Below are 17187 nucleotides of genomic sequence, written 5' to 3' on the forward strand. Positions count from 1 at the left end.
AGACAGTAAAATTCCTTTCGTCCGCAGTAGAGTGAAAACTATAAAAGAACTGTCTTCCAAATTTAAATTTATGCATGTATCCTCCAAACAAAACCCAGCTGATCTGCTCCCGAGAGGTTCGACAGCAAAGAGACTGATCAAAGATGACTTGTGGTTTAAAGGTCCTTAATGGTTACTCACTAAAGACTGGCCTGAGAAGAACAGTATTGTATAGCTGAGGTTAGTGTTGTACTGTAAACTTGGATCCTGTAGTACCTGAGCCAGATATAATAGACATTCATATTATCATCAGTCAGAAAACTCCTTAACACTACTAAATTAACTGTAAAATTTTTGAATAAGAAAGTGGGGTTTAAGGAGTTTGACCCCATGGAGTACTGGCTGAGAAAGCTTCAAAGGAAATATTACGGAAAGATTTTTGACCTTTTATGCCAAAGCATTAGCAGCAACAAAATGCTGTTAAGAGATTTAGGACTGTTCTTAGACAGAAAGGGTCTTATTAGATGCCGCGGTAGAATAGTAAAGGCTGATCTGACACTCCAGACTAAACATCCTATATTGCTACCCAAGATTGACTATTTTGTACGGTTAATTGTTAAGGAAGCCCATGAGTTAACTCTTCATGGAGGTGTGCCGCAGACTTTGGCCCGAATCCGAGAAAGGTATTGGATCGCTAAGGGTAGACAGGTTGTAAAGAAATATCTCAAGAGTTGCGTTATATGTAGGAGGTATGAACGACGACCATATGACTTTAGGGTTGCCATAAATCCGAATTTTCACGGACATGTCCTGCATTTAAGTGTCCAAATCTTCGCCCGGGAGGAATTTTAAAAATTCTGCAAAAGTCCGGAATTTCAGCTTCCATCACTTTTTCTCGAAAAAAAAAAATTATATACCTTTAAACTCGAATGACGAGAGAGAGAGAGAGAGAGAGAGAGAGAGAGAGAGAGAGAGAGAGAGACCTTCACTTTTTTCGTCAGCTGTTAAGTGTTGCCAACTTGAATGGTTTAGTGCTATCAAGTAGCTAAACTGTCTTGCATTTACCTGTTGTTCAGCCATGAGCTCATATTTATTCTTCTTCCATGGAGCTGTTATAGCCATAAAATAAATGGTAAATGTACACAATTATTGGCTTAGTTTTCATGGTTATACTGCAGCATGTGTTATTCTTATGATCTAGTCCTACATCTAGTTTTAGCATTTTTCATTCATAATCAAGCCAATTCTATACGCTGCCTGTCTCCCAGTATAATGTAAAGAGATTAAAGACTGTGGTACAGTACAGCAGTACTGGTATATCTGTGTATCTATCTATCTATTGCCAGACACTTTAAACCCATAAGGGATGGCTACAAACAAATCGCCTACATGTCGCCATGCCCACCACCATTTCATTGCCCTGCTCCCAGCTAAGACGACCATCACTCATATATCTCTCCATTCTATCCCTCCATCTCAACTTCGACCTTCCCTTCCCCCTCCCAACCTCCACCTCACTCACATACACTCTCTTCGTCAGTCTCTCACTCTCCCACCTCCTGACATGGCCAAACCACCTCAAAGTGTTTCTCCTAACGCTTCCTATAACATCCACATCCACACCAGAACGTTCCTTCACTTCCTCATTTGTCAGTCTGTCTCTCCATGAGACCCTAAATGCTTCTCTCGATAGCTTATTTCCACTGCTCTCATTCTGGACTTCTGTCCCTCCAACAAGGCCCAAGCCTCAGTTCCATACGTTAGAGTTGCCATCACAATACTGTCATATATATATATATATATATATATATATATATATATATATATATATATATATATATATATATATATATATATATATATATATATATATATTATATGGAGCCTTTGTGCTACAGTGGTAAACTGTGCGGTTTCGTACACTGAAGAACGAGGGTTCGTGTCCTGCCAGGGTAATAAACTTTGAGAGCGTTCTTCTGGCCACGTACTGCATTGGCGGACATAAGGGGTGCTGTGGTTGAACCAGCGTCGCATACTGTAAAGTATGCTTGCACCCAATCGGCTTGCACGGGCCGATTACACTTGGTTCACAGACTACACACACATCCAAAGCCACTCCAGCAGTACAATTACACTTACTAGCACTTCTAACCCTACACTCAGTCGGTAGAGAGGTGGTCTGCAATCCTACTGGACCCAGGTTCAGATCCCCGCTGGGGCAGGGAACAGTTTAAGGATTTGAATGTAATAAAACAGACTTAACTGATCTCCCAGAAGTCCTGCCGACATGTAAAAATACCCCCGCTAATACTAATACACCAGTCCTGTATGAGACAGCTCTAACATGTATTCAATATGGACGGTGGATGTTAGGGCTGAAGTGGTGACATGTAGAAGTGTATGGTATGTAGGAGGACAACTGGGCCTTGGGAGCAGGCTGTGAAGCCTATGCCCAGATTTGGACACACACACACAGACACACACACACACACACACACACACACACACACAAACCTCTACGAGACAGCCTAAGCCACTTGGTAGAGATACATTGGCTGTATCGTCCCCACTTCGGTTGGGATAGGCCAGTCCTGCAGTGGACACTCAAACGGCTGATGAGATGATACATACATATATATATATATATATATATATATATATATATATATATATATATATATATATATATATATATATATATATAGATAGATAGATCATATATATATATATATATATATATATATATATATATATATATATGATCTATCTATCTATATATATATATGAGAGGCTTTCTTGCTTTAGTCAAAGGATATGAGAAAGGAATGTATGCTTCCATGCCAGAGAGAATCCTCCATAATGCTCAAGGCACACTCAAATGGCTCCTGGCATGGCAGCAATAATCATTCCAGGGATATGATCTATCTATCTATCTATCTATATATATATATATATATATATATATATATATATATATATATATATATATGATCTATCTATCTATCTATATATATATATATATATATATATATATATATATATATATATATATATATATATAGGTAGATAGATAGATAGGCCCATATGCCTTGGTAGTATTGAGGCCAGTGATGGCAGAAAATACATCAACTGAAGAAATTTTAATGTCAGCCATGAGGAAGTCAGAGGCGGGAAGTGATAGAGGAACAGCAACGGAATCGTCTACGATAGAATTGGAGGAGAAAGTCTGTGTGAAGAGATCTGCTTTATCAGTAGAAAATATAGCTACAAAACCATCAGAGTAGAAAAGAGGAGGGAAGGATGATGAGGTAAAGTTGTTAGAAAGATTTTTGGCAAGGTGCCAGAAGGAGCGGGAAGAATTCGAGTTGGAGAGTCGAGAGCATTTAGTACGGATGAAATTATTTTTAGCAGAGCGAAGAACAGACTTAGCACGATTCCGGGCAGAAACGTAAAGATGATGTGATTCAGGGGTGGGTTGGCTCTGGTACCTTTTGTAGACCCTCTCCTTGTTGCGGACAGCATTAGAACAAGCGTGATTAAACCAAGGCTTTCTTGCTTTAGTCAAAGGATATGAGAAAGGAATGTATGCTTCCATGCCAGAGAGAATCCTCCATAATGCTCAAGGCACACTCAAATGGCTCCTGGCATGGCAGCAATAATCATTCCAGGGATAATCAAAGAAGTACTGCCCGAGGGCCTCCCAATCCGCGGCTACGTTTCCCTGAAGGGTTCGCAGGCTGTACCAGCGTGATAGGACACATTAAGGTGATAAGGCTGTGATCGGAGGAGCCCAACGGAGAGAAAAGATTAACAGTGTAAGCAGAAGGATTAGTTGTAAGGAAGAGATTTAGTATGTTGGAGCTCTCTCCAAGGCGGTCAGGGATACGGGTAGGGTGCTGTACAAGCTGCTCTAGGTCATTAAGGAGAGAAAAGATGTAGGCTTCTTCACCAGGTGGATAAGTGAAAGGAGAGGAGAGCCAAAGGTGGTGGTGAACATTGAAATCTCCTAGAATGGAGATTTCTGAGAAAGGAGAAATGGATAGAATGTGTTCCATCGTTGAAGTAAGATAGTCGAAGAATTTTTGATACTCAGTAGAATTAGGGGATAAGTAAACAGCACAGATATATTTATTCAGAGAATGACAGAAAAGCCGAAGCCAGAGTGTAGAGAATTCAGAAGAATCGAGTTCAGGAACACGAGAGCAAGATAAGTCGTTGCGCATATATACACAACAGCCACCTTTGGCTTTGAAATAAGTATAGAGAAAGTAGGAGGATACAGAAAAGGGTTTTGCTGTCAGTTGCCTCAGACAGCTGAGTCTCAGTAAGAAAAAGGTGAGGTTTAGAGGAGGAGAGGTGGTGCTCAACAGGGCGAAAGTTTGAGGAAAGACCGCGAATGTTGCAGAAATGAAGAAGAGAGTGAGACAGTGGTTCCAGGCAGCTCAAGTCGTCACCGGGAGAGGGGCGGAAGGTGGGGGCATTTATGGTCCACCCCCCTTGGGACTCCGAGGCTGGGTGATAAGTCGCCATGATTTTTTTGAATTTTGGTAATGGAAGTGTAGTGTGTACTGTGCATGTAGTTTAGTGTAGATAGTTAGAGCAATTTTTGTTGGAGAGCATGTTGGCCTACTCTCTGTGTAACTGAGACTCCGAAAAAGTTCAGCAAAGGGGGATGGTCAGGAACTAGTCCTGAGGGCTGATGAAATGGGAGCTCCAGCACTCCCTGTCATCAGCTTTCCATGCACCTCGGGAGTAATGCCCTGCTCGACTGGTGCTACAGTCTACCATGACCTTGACCCCGAGTGCCCATTTTCGAACTCGTCCAAGATTTTAGCCATATCTTGATACCCTGAATGCATCATGTTCATAGTTCAAGCCGTTCATGAGATATAATGGGAACACACAACACACACACACACACACACACACACACACACACACACACACACATAGAGGCAGGTAATAACATTACTGCTGCACCTTCTAAAGGCGGGCGATAATAATTCCATGTGTTTAGGCTTGACAAAGGAGAGAAATAATACTGCAACAACATGATTGTCTTTACACAATCTCTACATATCATGCTGGTGGGTAAAAGTTACACAATAACTGATAGATTATTACAATCAGCCTAGCAATGCCGCCTATTAGAGCACAGTTTTGTTTCATATTTCATGGATATGGTATTATGTGTTTTGTCTGGGAGGGTGGAGGTGGTGGTGATCGTGGCGGTGGTTGGGGGTGTGGCTTCTATCTGCCTGACCCTCAGTAACAAACTACCACTCACGCTCGTCCGCTTGCCTGGCCGCTCTGTAACCCTGGCTTCGACTTCCTTCCGACCAGGTGGGGGTACTGAAACAGATCGTGGGTGCTCGCCACCAATGTAACCAACACTTGATTTCTTTATTGGAAAGGTTGCAAAGTGAAACTATTTTTTTTTTTTCTTTTAGCTAATGCTCTTCTCGTTTTCCAAACAGATCGCCACACACTCGCTATGTTTACGTCGTGACGGAGTCGGCCTCATATCTCTTTGGCAACCTAAGCCCATTCAAAGATGTCTTCAACTGGACCTTCACCCACCGGCTCGACTCTGATTTCCCTTATCCGTAAGTGACCATGATCAGACTATCAATGAAAATTTAGTGTTGAAAATTAAGTACATACAATTTTTCTATGGCAGTGGATTGGATTCTCGCTCTTTGACATAGACTCTCTTCTTCAACGACGTATTTCATGTTTTGAGCATACAGTACTACCTTCTGGTTTTCTTCTGTGATAACTGTCGCTACTGAAAGGAAATATATAGCACCTATATATCTATCTTATCTATCAGTAGCCAGGCGCCCCAATTCTTGAAGGCGTTGCCAGAAACGAATCGCCTGCATGTTACCTTGACCTTTGCCATAAGGCTGCCTTTTCTTCAGCTCACACCATTCTTTCTCATATAGGCTACAGTACCTCTCCACTTTATTCCTCCATTTCATCCTCGGTTTCCTACTCTCCCTCCCTCCCTCCACCTCACTCATATGGACTCTACTAGTCAGGCTGTCTTTCTTCATTTTCTTTATGTCGCCAATCCATCTCGTTATAATCCTTCTACTGATTTCTAGCATATCTAGAGTAAAACTACAACACTCCTTCACTTCCTCAATTATCTGTCTGTCTCTCGGGTTGATAGGTGTAAAAACTGAGTTTTTGATACATTAAAAACTACAAAATTACATTTACCCCAGTCAGAGATACAAGCCAAGTCAGACATTAGGTGTGCCATAGCCTCATCCCTTGTTTCTTGAAGTAACTGCTGAGATGGAAGTTCCGGGAATCGAATGGAAAGGTGAAGGGTGGAATCATCAGTGTACAAGTGGGTATGGTTACTTGTACAGCTTAGAGAGTCATTGATGAATAAAAGGATGAGAATTGGTGATAGGACAGAGCCTTGAGGAACACCAATGTTGATAGATTTAGGAGAAAAACGATGGCAGTCTACAACAGCAGCTATAGAACGACCAGAAAGGAAACTATTGATGAAGGCACACATAGAAGGATAGAAACCCTAAGAGGGCTGTTTGGAAATTAAAGATTTATGCCAGACTCGAACGAAAGCCTCTGAGATGTCAAGTGCGATGGCAAAGCTTTCGCCAAAGTCCCAAAAGAAGGATGACCAAGAGTCTGAAAGGTAGGTGAGATGATCGCCAGTGGAGCGTCCCTGACAGAACCCATACCGACGATCAGAAAGAAGATTGTGATAGGAAAGATACTTTAAAATTCTTCTGTCAATAATTGACATGAAAACTTTTGAAACACAGGATGTTAAAGCAATTGGATGATAGTTAGAGGATTGGAATTGGTCACCCTTCTTTGGGACTGGCTGAATGAGAACAAACTTCCAGCAAGAAAGATAGGTACTAATTGACAAAGGCGAAAGAGTTTACCTAGGCAGGGTGTAAGCACTGAAGCACAGTTCTTGAGGACAAAAGGAGGGACTCCATCAGAGCCATATGCATTGTTCGTATTGAGGTCTGTGATGGCAGAAAATACACCAGCTGAAGAAATTTTAATGTCAGACAAGAGGAAGTCTGAGGGGGGAAGTGATGGAGGAACAGCACCGGAATCGTCTACGGTGGAATTGGAGGAGAAAGTCTGAGTGAAGAGATTTGCTTTATTAGTAGAAGAAATAGCCACAGAACCATTAGAGTAGAAAAGAGGAGAGAAGGATGATGAGGTAAAGTTGTTAGGAAGATTTTTGGCATGATGCCAGAAGGAGCGGGAAGAATTCGAGTTGGAGAGTTGAGAGCACTTAGTAAGGATGAAATTATTTTTAACAGTGCGTTTTACCACGATTCCGGGCAGAAACATAAACAAGATGTGATTCAGGGGTGGGTTGTCTCTGGTAGCTTTTATGGGCTCTCGCCATGCTGCATTAGAACAAGCGTGATTAAACCAAGGCTTTCGTGCATTAGTCAAAGAATATGAGAAAGGAATGTATGCTTCCATGCCCAAGTGAATAACCTCCATAATGCGCAAGGCACACACAGATGGCTTTGGGTCATGGAAGCAACAACCATTCCATTGAAAATCAAAGAAGTACTGCCTTAGGGCATCCTAATCTGTTGCTCCAAATGCCACTGATGACGTTACTTTGGAGGGTCCACAGGCCGTACCAGAGCGATAGGACAGGTTAAGGTAATAAGGTTGTGATCTGAGGAGCCCAACAGAGAGGAAAGATCAACAGTGTAAGCAGAAAGATTAGTTGTAAGGAAGAGGTCAGGTATGTTGGAACTCTCTCCAAGGCGGTCAGGGATACGGGTAGGGTGCTGTACAAGCTGCTCTGGGTCATTAAGGATAGAAAACATGTAGGCTTGTTCACCAGGTGGATCCGTGAAAGGAGAGGAGAGCCAAAGGTGGTGGTGAACATTGAAACCTCCTAGAATGGAGATTTCAGAGAAAGGAGAAGTGGATAGAATGTGTTCCATCGTAGAAGTAAGATAGTCAAAGCTTTTTTGATAGTCAGTAGAATTAGGAGATAAGTAAACAGCGCAGTTTTATTTAGTCAGAGAATGAAAAAAAAGCTGAAGCCAGAGAGTAGAGAATTCGTAAGAATCAAGTTCAGGAACATGAGAGCAAGATGAATCGTTGCGTACATATATACATCCACCTTTGGCTTTGAAATGAGTATAGAGAAAGTAGGAGGAAACAGAAAAGGGTTTGCTGTCAGTGTCCGCAGACAGTTGAGTCTCTGTCAAGAAGAGAAGGTGAGGTTTATTGGAGGAGAGGTGGTCTTCAAGAGAGAGAAAGTTAGAGGAAAGGCCGCGAATGTTGCAGAAATGAAGAAAAAGTTATTCAGACAGGGTTCCAGGCATCTCTCTGAGTCGTCACCGGAAAAGCGGCGGATGGTGGGGGAATTTATGACCCCTCCCCCGTGGACTTTGAGGTCAGATTTAATTGTGCCATTAATCTTTATTCAAACTTGAAAAGGAAGTGTATTGTGTACTGTACATGTAGTTTGGTGCTGACAGTTAGAGAAACTTGTATTGGAGAGCATGCTGGCCTACTCTGTGTGTTTATGAAACACTGAAAAAGTTCAGCAAAGGGGGATGGTCAGGAACTAGTCCCGAGGGGTGATGAAACGGGAGCCCCAGCTCTCCCTGTCATCAGCTTTCTATCCACCTTGGGAGAACTGACCTGCTCGACTGGTGCTACAGTCTAATGAAAAAAGAAAAACAATATTATATATATATATATATATATATATATATATATATATATATATATATATATATATATATATATATGTTCTTTTTTGTTTTTCAACGCTCCAACATGCTTGCATGCATCGGCCTTTGTCATCTAACGGCGGCTCTCCATGCTGCTTGATCTATGGCAGCCTTCCTGTTCAGTCCCTGAACTCTGTCACAATCACCTCGTCCCTCATCTTTTTCGGTCTACCCCTAGCAACGCCACCCAAAATTATTAATGCTTCTCACCTGCTGCACCCAATTATCATCCCCTATTCTCTCCACATGCCCAAACCATCTCAATCTCCCACTTCTCACCACAACAACAACACACTTCAGTCCTATCATGCATCTCAAATCTTCCATTGTAAACCCAGCCCCGTTAGGCCTTGCACGCCGGAATGCACTGCAAATCCACCTTATTGTCATTTCTGTACGTTTGAGCCTGTGTATATCCTCTTCCTTTACTACCAGATTGAAAACCTTGTATAATGTAGTATTGAGGATGCATAGGCAAGATCTATAAGTAACGTTGTTCGATCAAAGGAATTGGTTTGGTGGAGAAGCTGAATTTTATAAGTTGCGAAATGTCGTTCACCTCCTTGTCCCACACTTACTGTGTTCTTGTTGCCCCACCTACTACCTTCTCTCTTATTAAATGCAGTAAATCACTTCTTTATTCTGGCAACAGTGAGAAGAGTGACTTAACATTATGACTTTGGTAATCAAAGAATGTAAGAACTATTGGTTGTGGATTGTTTACGCTTGTCAACAGCGTGTGTAGGCTACACAGTTTATGTACATAAAACCACACGGTCACCACACTTACACACTGAGAGTTTATAGTAGACCTCACTCTCAACTCACTACTTTCAGCCTTCTTTTTCTCCACACTCTCCATTCTCACTCCTCTACTAGCTATTCTGACCCTTCAATTGTTTTCATTAAGACTTTTCTTTATTGGGACGCAAGACAGTGTCAAGGTAACACCACATATATTTCTTTTAATTACAGAACAGAGGAAGGAAAAAGTAATGAAAAAAAAAAATCATACACCAGATTACAGGTGTTCTCCATTCAAAAAAAATCTGTAACAGTTGGACTTGAACAGCCATAGGTTGAAGTTTGAGTGGAAACAACTCTTGGGAAGCAAGTTCCGTAGTGATGCGGGTCGGGGAGTAAAAGCATTCTGATAGGCAGATGTTCTCCAATATGGCAGTGTGACAGTTCAGCCATGAGCGCTACCAGATGCCCATGTACGCGGAGGAAGGCATTGAGAGGTGACTCAATGATTGCAATTTCGTCTGAGCATTTGCCATAAAAATTTCTATAAAATAATACAATGGAAGCTGCATTCCCTCTTACTTGAAAGGGAGGTAAATAATTTGTAATAGTAGGGTTATCAATAATTCTAACAGCTTTGTTCTGAATTTTGTCTAGTTCTTTTAGTGCCACCTGTCCACATCTATTCCACAAGGGTGAGCAATATTCCGGCTGAGAGTGCACATGACTCTTGTAACTTATAGGTAACTGCTCGTCAGTGAAGAAGTTACGGACTTTGTACAATAATCCAAGTTTCTATGAAGCAATTTTAGCAAGTGATCTAACACGAGAGGTCCAGCTGAGGGTTTTGTTAAGTGAAACACCAAGACTTTCAATTCTTTTAGAGATATGAATATTAGTAGCAGTGAAGGTAACATAGGAATCACGCAATATCTGCCTATTAGTAAGCTGTATATATATTTAGTTTTAATAGCACTGAATGAGACAATGTTATTTTGTCCCCATTTATTGATCTTAGGTAAGTCTTGATTTATGGAGATTGCTGTACTAAGTTGTGAGTTAGAAACACTGAACTTTGTGAATGGGTGTTTAAGTGTGAATGAACGATGGAGCATTGAATCATCTTCATATGAATGGATGGGATTATGGATGACAGATAAGAGGTCATTAATATGAATTAGGAATACGGTTGAAGCCAGAACTGATCCTTGTGGCATGCCAGCATTAATCGAGTGGATATAAGAATAGACATCATCTACTTTAACTTTTATCCATCTGTCGCTGAGATGTAAGGAAATCAGAGGAACAAAAGACGTTAGGCCATAGGAAGGGAGTTTGGGTGGCAGGGAACGGTGCCACACTCTGCCAAAAGCTCTAGAAATATCAATGGTTACTGCATGAATTCATCCATGTTGGTCAATTGGCTGATCAATAGTATGAGTCAGGAGATTGTGTATATCAACAGTGGATATTTCTGGGCGAAAACCATATTGTTTATCACTAATTTGCTACATTCAAGATGTTTAACTATGTGCTTATTAATTAGTCTCAATTATTTTACCAAAAAAAGAAGTGATAACTATTGGCCTGTAATCAGAGGGGTCAGAGGAACTTCCTTTCACAGTATTTGGGAGGATATGGGCTTCTTTCCACGAATTAGGGAATGAAGAATTATGCGTGCATTGTCTGAATAATTTAGCTATAACAGGAGCAAGTTCAGAAGAACACTGTTTCGAAACAATTGATGGAATTCCACTTGAACTTGGAGCTTTGTTAGTTGGTACATTGTGTAGGATATATTTTAGATATCTAGTTTGTATCTTAAGTGGAGCAATTTTGGGTTTGTCAAGTTCTAACACAGAGACGTTCAGGATGACTTCCTCCAAAGTGGAGTTACTGGCAAATGCATTGGCAAGGATGTTCACTTTACCGCACGGGTCATTTGTAATGTTATCATCTGAAGATTTTAGTGGGGGAATGGATGATGACTTCTTAATGTTATTACTGAAAGGGTTGAGAGTTGACCAGAATATTCTAATGGCATTAGGACTGTGCTAATTTGGATGGTTGGTTGTGAAGAAAGTTAGATTTACCGATATTTACTATTGGTTTTGCGTGGTTTTTAGCAATTTTAAATTGGTTGAGTGATTCGGGTGTTTATATTTTAAGAAATAGTTATATGCTATTGACTTTTGGGTTGTTACACTGGCACAACTGCTATCAAGCCAATTTGGGGAGTCCAATCTCTTACTGAAATATTGACTTGGTGTGAACAGTTCCATACCAGCTTGTACTAAGTCATTAACCCATTAGCTCTCAGAGTTCCAGTGCGAGTTGTTTTGCTGGAAAGGTACTAAGTGTACCTCCCTCCGCCTATCAGCTCATGCTCGCAAAGCTCATTAGGTCCCTACCTCGTAGTTCCTCTCTTTATTAAATTTTGGAAATGCCCACCTCCGTCCTATATTGGGGACAATTGGTGCAAATGGGTTAATGTGAGACTAAGTAGAATTGATGCCACTGGAAAAGAAAGACTGCCATGGAATATCAGCAAAATGATGTCTAAAACCATCCCAGTCTGACCTATCAAAGTGCCTTCTGATCATCCCGATAGGTTCAGAATGGGGAGACTTGGGGGAACTGACTAATGAGGCTTTGATGAGATTATGGTCGGAAGATCCAATTGGTGAATGTACTTTTATCCTGTAGCGATCTGGATTATTTGTCAGGAAAAGATCCAAGAGATAGGCATTATTTTCAGGATTATCGGATATTCTGGTTGATTGTTTTGCCAACTGCATGAGATTAAACGATTCTGCAAACAACTTGCATTCTAGACCTGTATCGTCAGTCCAAGCAGAATGCAATAACCGTTATACATTATGGACGTTAAAATCACCAAAAAAGGTAATTTCATGCTAATGGTGAGGTTAAAGTTAGCCAACTATGTGGATATGGAGTCAGATATGCTAGGTTCTGAAGAAGCAGTGGGGGGAGCAACAAACTACATAGTTATATTTGGTAATACACAGAATCAGGCAAAACAATGAAGAGATCCTCTTACTTCTATGTCTGATGTCCTGATACCAACAGGAAATATCGGAATCAGTTCGGTATCAGAAAAAATGCAATTATCGGCAATATATCGGTTCGGCAAATTGTACCGGTTACAGACTACTGTGGAGAGATTTTTCAAAATGTTTATTGGAAATCAAACTACAGTAATTGATTAAACTGTTACTGTTCTTGCATGTTGAGCTATGTAACACTATAGGTTTCATTTATTTGTCTCATCAAATACTTTCTAGTATGTGTGTGGAATATAACTATTCCATTTACAAATTACATTCTTTTGGTAAAATTCAGTATTTCTATTGTGTTTATCGTTCCCCCAATGTCCCTCCAGAGGTGAGTTTATTTGACTCTCTGTCTTCACAACTAAATGTCCTCAACATTAATACTGTATTAGAAATTACCATTCTGGGTGATATTAATGTCCATAATGTTGAATTTTACACTTATTCAGCCAGATCTTATGACTCTGGTCTTGAATGTGAGCTATTTGCAGACTCATTTAATCTCAGTCAATTAACCTAACCGTGTACCAGACAATCCCCAATCAAAATCCCCATTTACTGGACTTGTTTCTAACAACCAATTCAGATAATTATAATGTCGGAATGAAGTCCCCTCTCAGATCCTCTGATCACTCTCTGGCACAAGCCACCAATTCAACACCTACCACACCCTTCTGCTCTGAACCTGCCGTGGTGACTAAATGGCACTACGACAGGGCAGACTGGGAGAGTCTCCAAAATATTTTCATGGATGTTCCTTGGACCTCCTTTTTCTCTCCAGATACAAACTCCACATTGGGCCACAAACAGGATTTCATTAAAGTCGGCAGGGAAACATTCATTCTCCTTCACAGTTACAAAAATAATGTAATTCACCTAAATTATTTCACTTCAATTGTGCTAGAGTAACAGAACATAAAACATGAGCCTATAACACCTTTACAAGGATTAAAACTTAGAAGCCTTTAACTATTTTAGAAATATCAGAAACCATGCCAAAACTATTATCAATCTTTCTAAATCAAACTTTCTTCATAGACAAGCAAACAGACTACTAAACAACCCAAATGGTAACAAAATATTCTGATCTACCCTTAATTCATTCAAATCTAACATCACTACCACCTCTTCCATTCCACTGTAACAGTCCCCCAATGGAAATCTAGTAAGTGACCCACGTGGAAAAGCCAACCATCTTGTTGATATTTTTTCAACAAACTCAACCCTAAATACAGAAAATCACAATATTCCTGTACTTGATTTTGATTCCTCTCAAATACCCCCTCTCAAGATTCACACAAGATACGTACAGGCTGTATTACAGAATCTCTCAGTAGACAAAGCTACTAGTCTAGATGAAATGCCTTCAGTATTACTTAAAAATTGCTCCCCAGTGTTGGCTCCTGTATTGGCAAATTTTTTCCGCTTATGCATCTGTACTTCAAGTTTTTCAGTCTCATGGAAAGAAGCAAATGTCCATCCTGTTCCTAAAAAGGGGGCAACTTCTGATCCATCAAACTATAGACCAATCGCTATAACATCCATTCTCGCTGAAGTTTTTGAGATACTGATATACAAAGATATAGTCATGCACCTAGAAATCAATAAATTAATCAATGACCGGCAGTATGGATTTAGACAAGAACGTTCAACTGTAGACATTCTTTGCCTTCTTACCCATCAGATTAACAAAACAATATACCAACATAGTGAAACACACACACAATAGCACTTGATATTTCAAAAGCGTTTGACAGAGTATGGCCCCGAACCATATTGTCTGAGATGTCACCCTATGGCCTTGCATCACTGGTTCCTCTTAATTTCTTCTTACCTTAATGATAGAAAAATATGGGTCATGGTAGATGGAATTTATTCCCAGTTTCATTCCATAAATGCTTGCGTACCTCAGGGATCAGTTTTGGCCCCAACCCTCTTTTTCATTAATATAAATGACCTCCTGTCTGTCACTCACAACGCAATACACTCTTATGATAGTTCTTTCTCATTTAGTACCTCCTTTATACAATCTGATATTATAAATTCCCAAAGAAACAAAGCAGTTTCTCTGAACCAGGACCTTTCTAAAATTAATCAATGGAGACAAACAAATCTGGTCTCATTTAATGATCAGAAAACTAAATACATTAATTTCTCCAAAAGAAAGAATCCCTCAGACTCCCGCATAATTTTACATGATGTCATTATTCCCATATCCACTACAATTGATATCCTAGGTGTTACTCTAAACCCCAACCTAAGCTGGACAGCTTATGTTAAATCCCCTGCTAAAAATACTTCTAAAAATTGGGACTTCTGTACAGAGTTTGTGAATTCTTCACTGACAAGCAGCAGGCCACAACATACAAAAGTCATGTGCGTTCTCAGATCGAATGCTGTTCGCCGCTGTGGAGTGGATGTGGAGCGATTGCTTTGAGTCAATTGGACAAAATTCAAAATAAAGCCATTAGATTAATCAATAATCCTGCCATTACGCAGGATCTTCCTCCGTTATCAGTACGTAGAGATGTTGCATCTTTAGCATTATTTTACCGATATTTTTACTCTAAGTGCTCTGACGACCTTGCTTCAGTTGTGCCTCCCCTTCACATTTTCTACCGAAATACTTGGGCCGCTCGGAGTGCTCATGAACTCACACTCTCTCCCCTGCAATGCAGATCCTCAGCTTATTAAAATTCATTTATCCCCAGAATTACTACTGTTTGGAATTCACTTCCTGGGAGTTATTTCCCACAAACATTTAATCCACTTTTATTTAAATCCCGTGGACGTTTTTTTTTCCTCTCTGTTTTTCATCCCTCCATTCATTGTTATATATATATATATATATATATATATATATATAACTGTATTCAACAGCAGACATCATTTTTGTAACATTTATTGTGAATTACACTGGTAATGTTTTTATACTGGCACTACATGCGTTTTTTTTTTTTAATACCAGTATAGTTTTGTTGTATATTACTATTCATGTGCATATTAGTATGTGTGTGTGTGTGTGTGGAATAATATTTCCAGCAACCGAGATATCATTTATTATGTAATGTATTTTGGAAATCAAGCTGGTTTTTAAAGGTAGTGTTCCTTGCACATACCTCTGTCTAACAGTTTTGTTTCTTATATCTTGTACTCTTTCCATACTTAGTAGTACGGTGAGTGATAGAGACATCGAAGGGTGCATTGATCATTTTCAAAATACTGTAATATTTTTAATATTAACATGATTATTAAAAATATTGTTCCATGCATATACAGCAATGTAACTGTCTGGATGATGTAATTGACTTCATATGTACAGCACATAAGATTTTATATGTGGGTTGTAGATCCATAGAGGTGCAGTCACTGCTTTAGTGAAATTAATGCTTTGATTTTTTTTATGCTTGTGTTACATGCTTATACTTTTATGCAACAGCTTCTTTTTCTTGTATATTACAATGCATGTACAACCTAGCACATCTTTGGCATTTTAATATCTACTGCTGCAAGCAGCACCTATAACATAATGATTCTATTTCTGTGCGTTTGCTGATTTGTTTGTTACTGTAATGCAGCAAAAATGGCGCAACGTAGCGCAATCTTTATTAGAGGAAGGTACCGTTAAAACGCTCTAACTTGAAGAATTTAACAATGTTCAGTCCTATCAGGCCACCGGTTACCGAGTTATGACTCATTCTGGGCTCTTCACCTCGAGCAAAGGCCGCCAAAGGCGGCCGTTAAGCGAGTTTTGGAAATAATATTTTTATTTTTACATATCAAATTCATTCTCTTGTAAAGTCTCCGTTTTCTGCATATACCTTTATGTTACAGTCGAATTTTTATATATTTGTCTCCTCTTATACATACTACTATGAGTATGGAATGTAGTGTTGCAAACATCATTTCCGTAATAGTATTTTTAAATACAAATATTACCCTGATCTTATTTTATTTTATTTTGGTGTTACTTTCATATACATTTGTGTAGTAGTTTTCCTTTGTTGTATACTACTACTCATACACTTACGTGTATGAATGTGAAATGTTAATGCCAACAGCTGTGGGCATTATATTTGTAAATGATATTCTTAAAAAATCAGTGTACACTAAAACAGTCACCCACTTATTGTTTTTGTATGACTTGGTTTTTATTTTATTGTTCTTCTTAACATTCCTCTTCTGATTACTTTTATGATACATTAATTTTAATAGTTATAAATGAATATCGAATATTGAACTAAGTTCAGGTTGCCTATTTCGTGCTGAATCCTTTCATGCACTCCTTCAAAACATTCTGCCCTTACTCTTCACACTACTAAATATAATATTAAGACATTCGTTTTTCCCACTCCAAGAACATGGCTGTAGTCTTAGCTAAATTCATTTTTCGATTGAATTTTTTATAACACATCCAAACTTATTCACCAAGCAGTGCAACTCCCACACATTTTCACTTCGCAAATGCAATAATATCGGCAAAAAACAGTCCAGGCAACTTCCAAATCTTTACCTGTTTCATTAAGGATACACCAGCAACCTGTGCCCTACCTTGAATTTCTTTTTGACATCATCCATATACAGTACACAAAACACACAGACAGACAGACACACAC

General features: G+C 39.6%; 1 protein-coding gene across 1 annotated transcript in view; it reads left to right on the forward strand.

Moving 5' to 3' along the window:
* Nucleotides 1-17187, forward strand: part of LOC145406333 (alpha-(1,3)-fucosyltransferase C-like) — a 250582-nt gene that overhangs the window by 169583 nt on the left and 63812 nt on the right. Inside the window, exon 5 of the mRNA XM_080277497.1 lies at nucleotides 5457-5585. Within this exon, the coding sequence (XP_080133623.1) occupies nucleotides 5457-5585 (129 nt within the window). The remainder of the gene's footprint in view (nucleotides 1-5456; nucleotides 5586-17187) is intronic.

The sequence above is a fragment of the Coenobita brevimanus genome, chromosome 8 (assembly GCF_032717465.1).
Source record: "Coenobita brevimanus isolate Jiangsu-jjx chromosome 8, ASM3271746v2, whole genome shotgun sequence".
Classification (NCBI taxonomy): domain Eukaryota; kingdom Metazoa; phylum Arthropoda; class Malacostraca; order Decapoda; family Coenobitidae; genus Coenobita; species Coenobita brevimanus.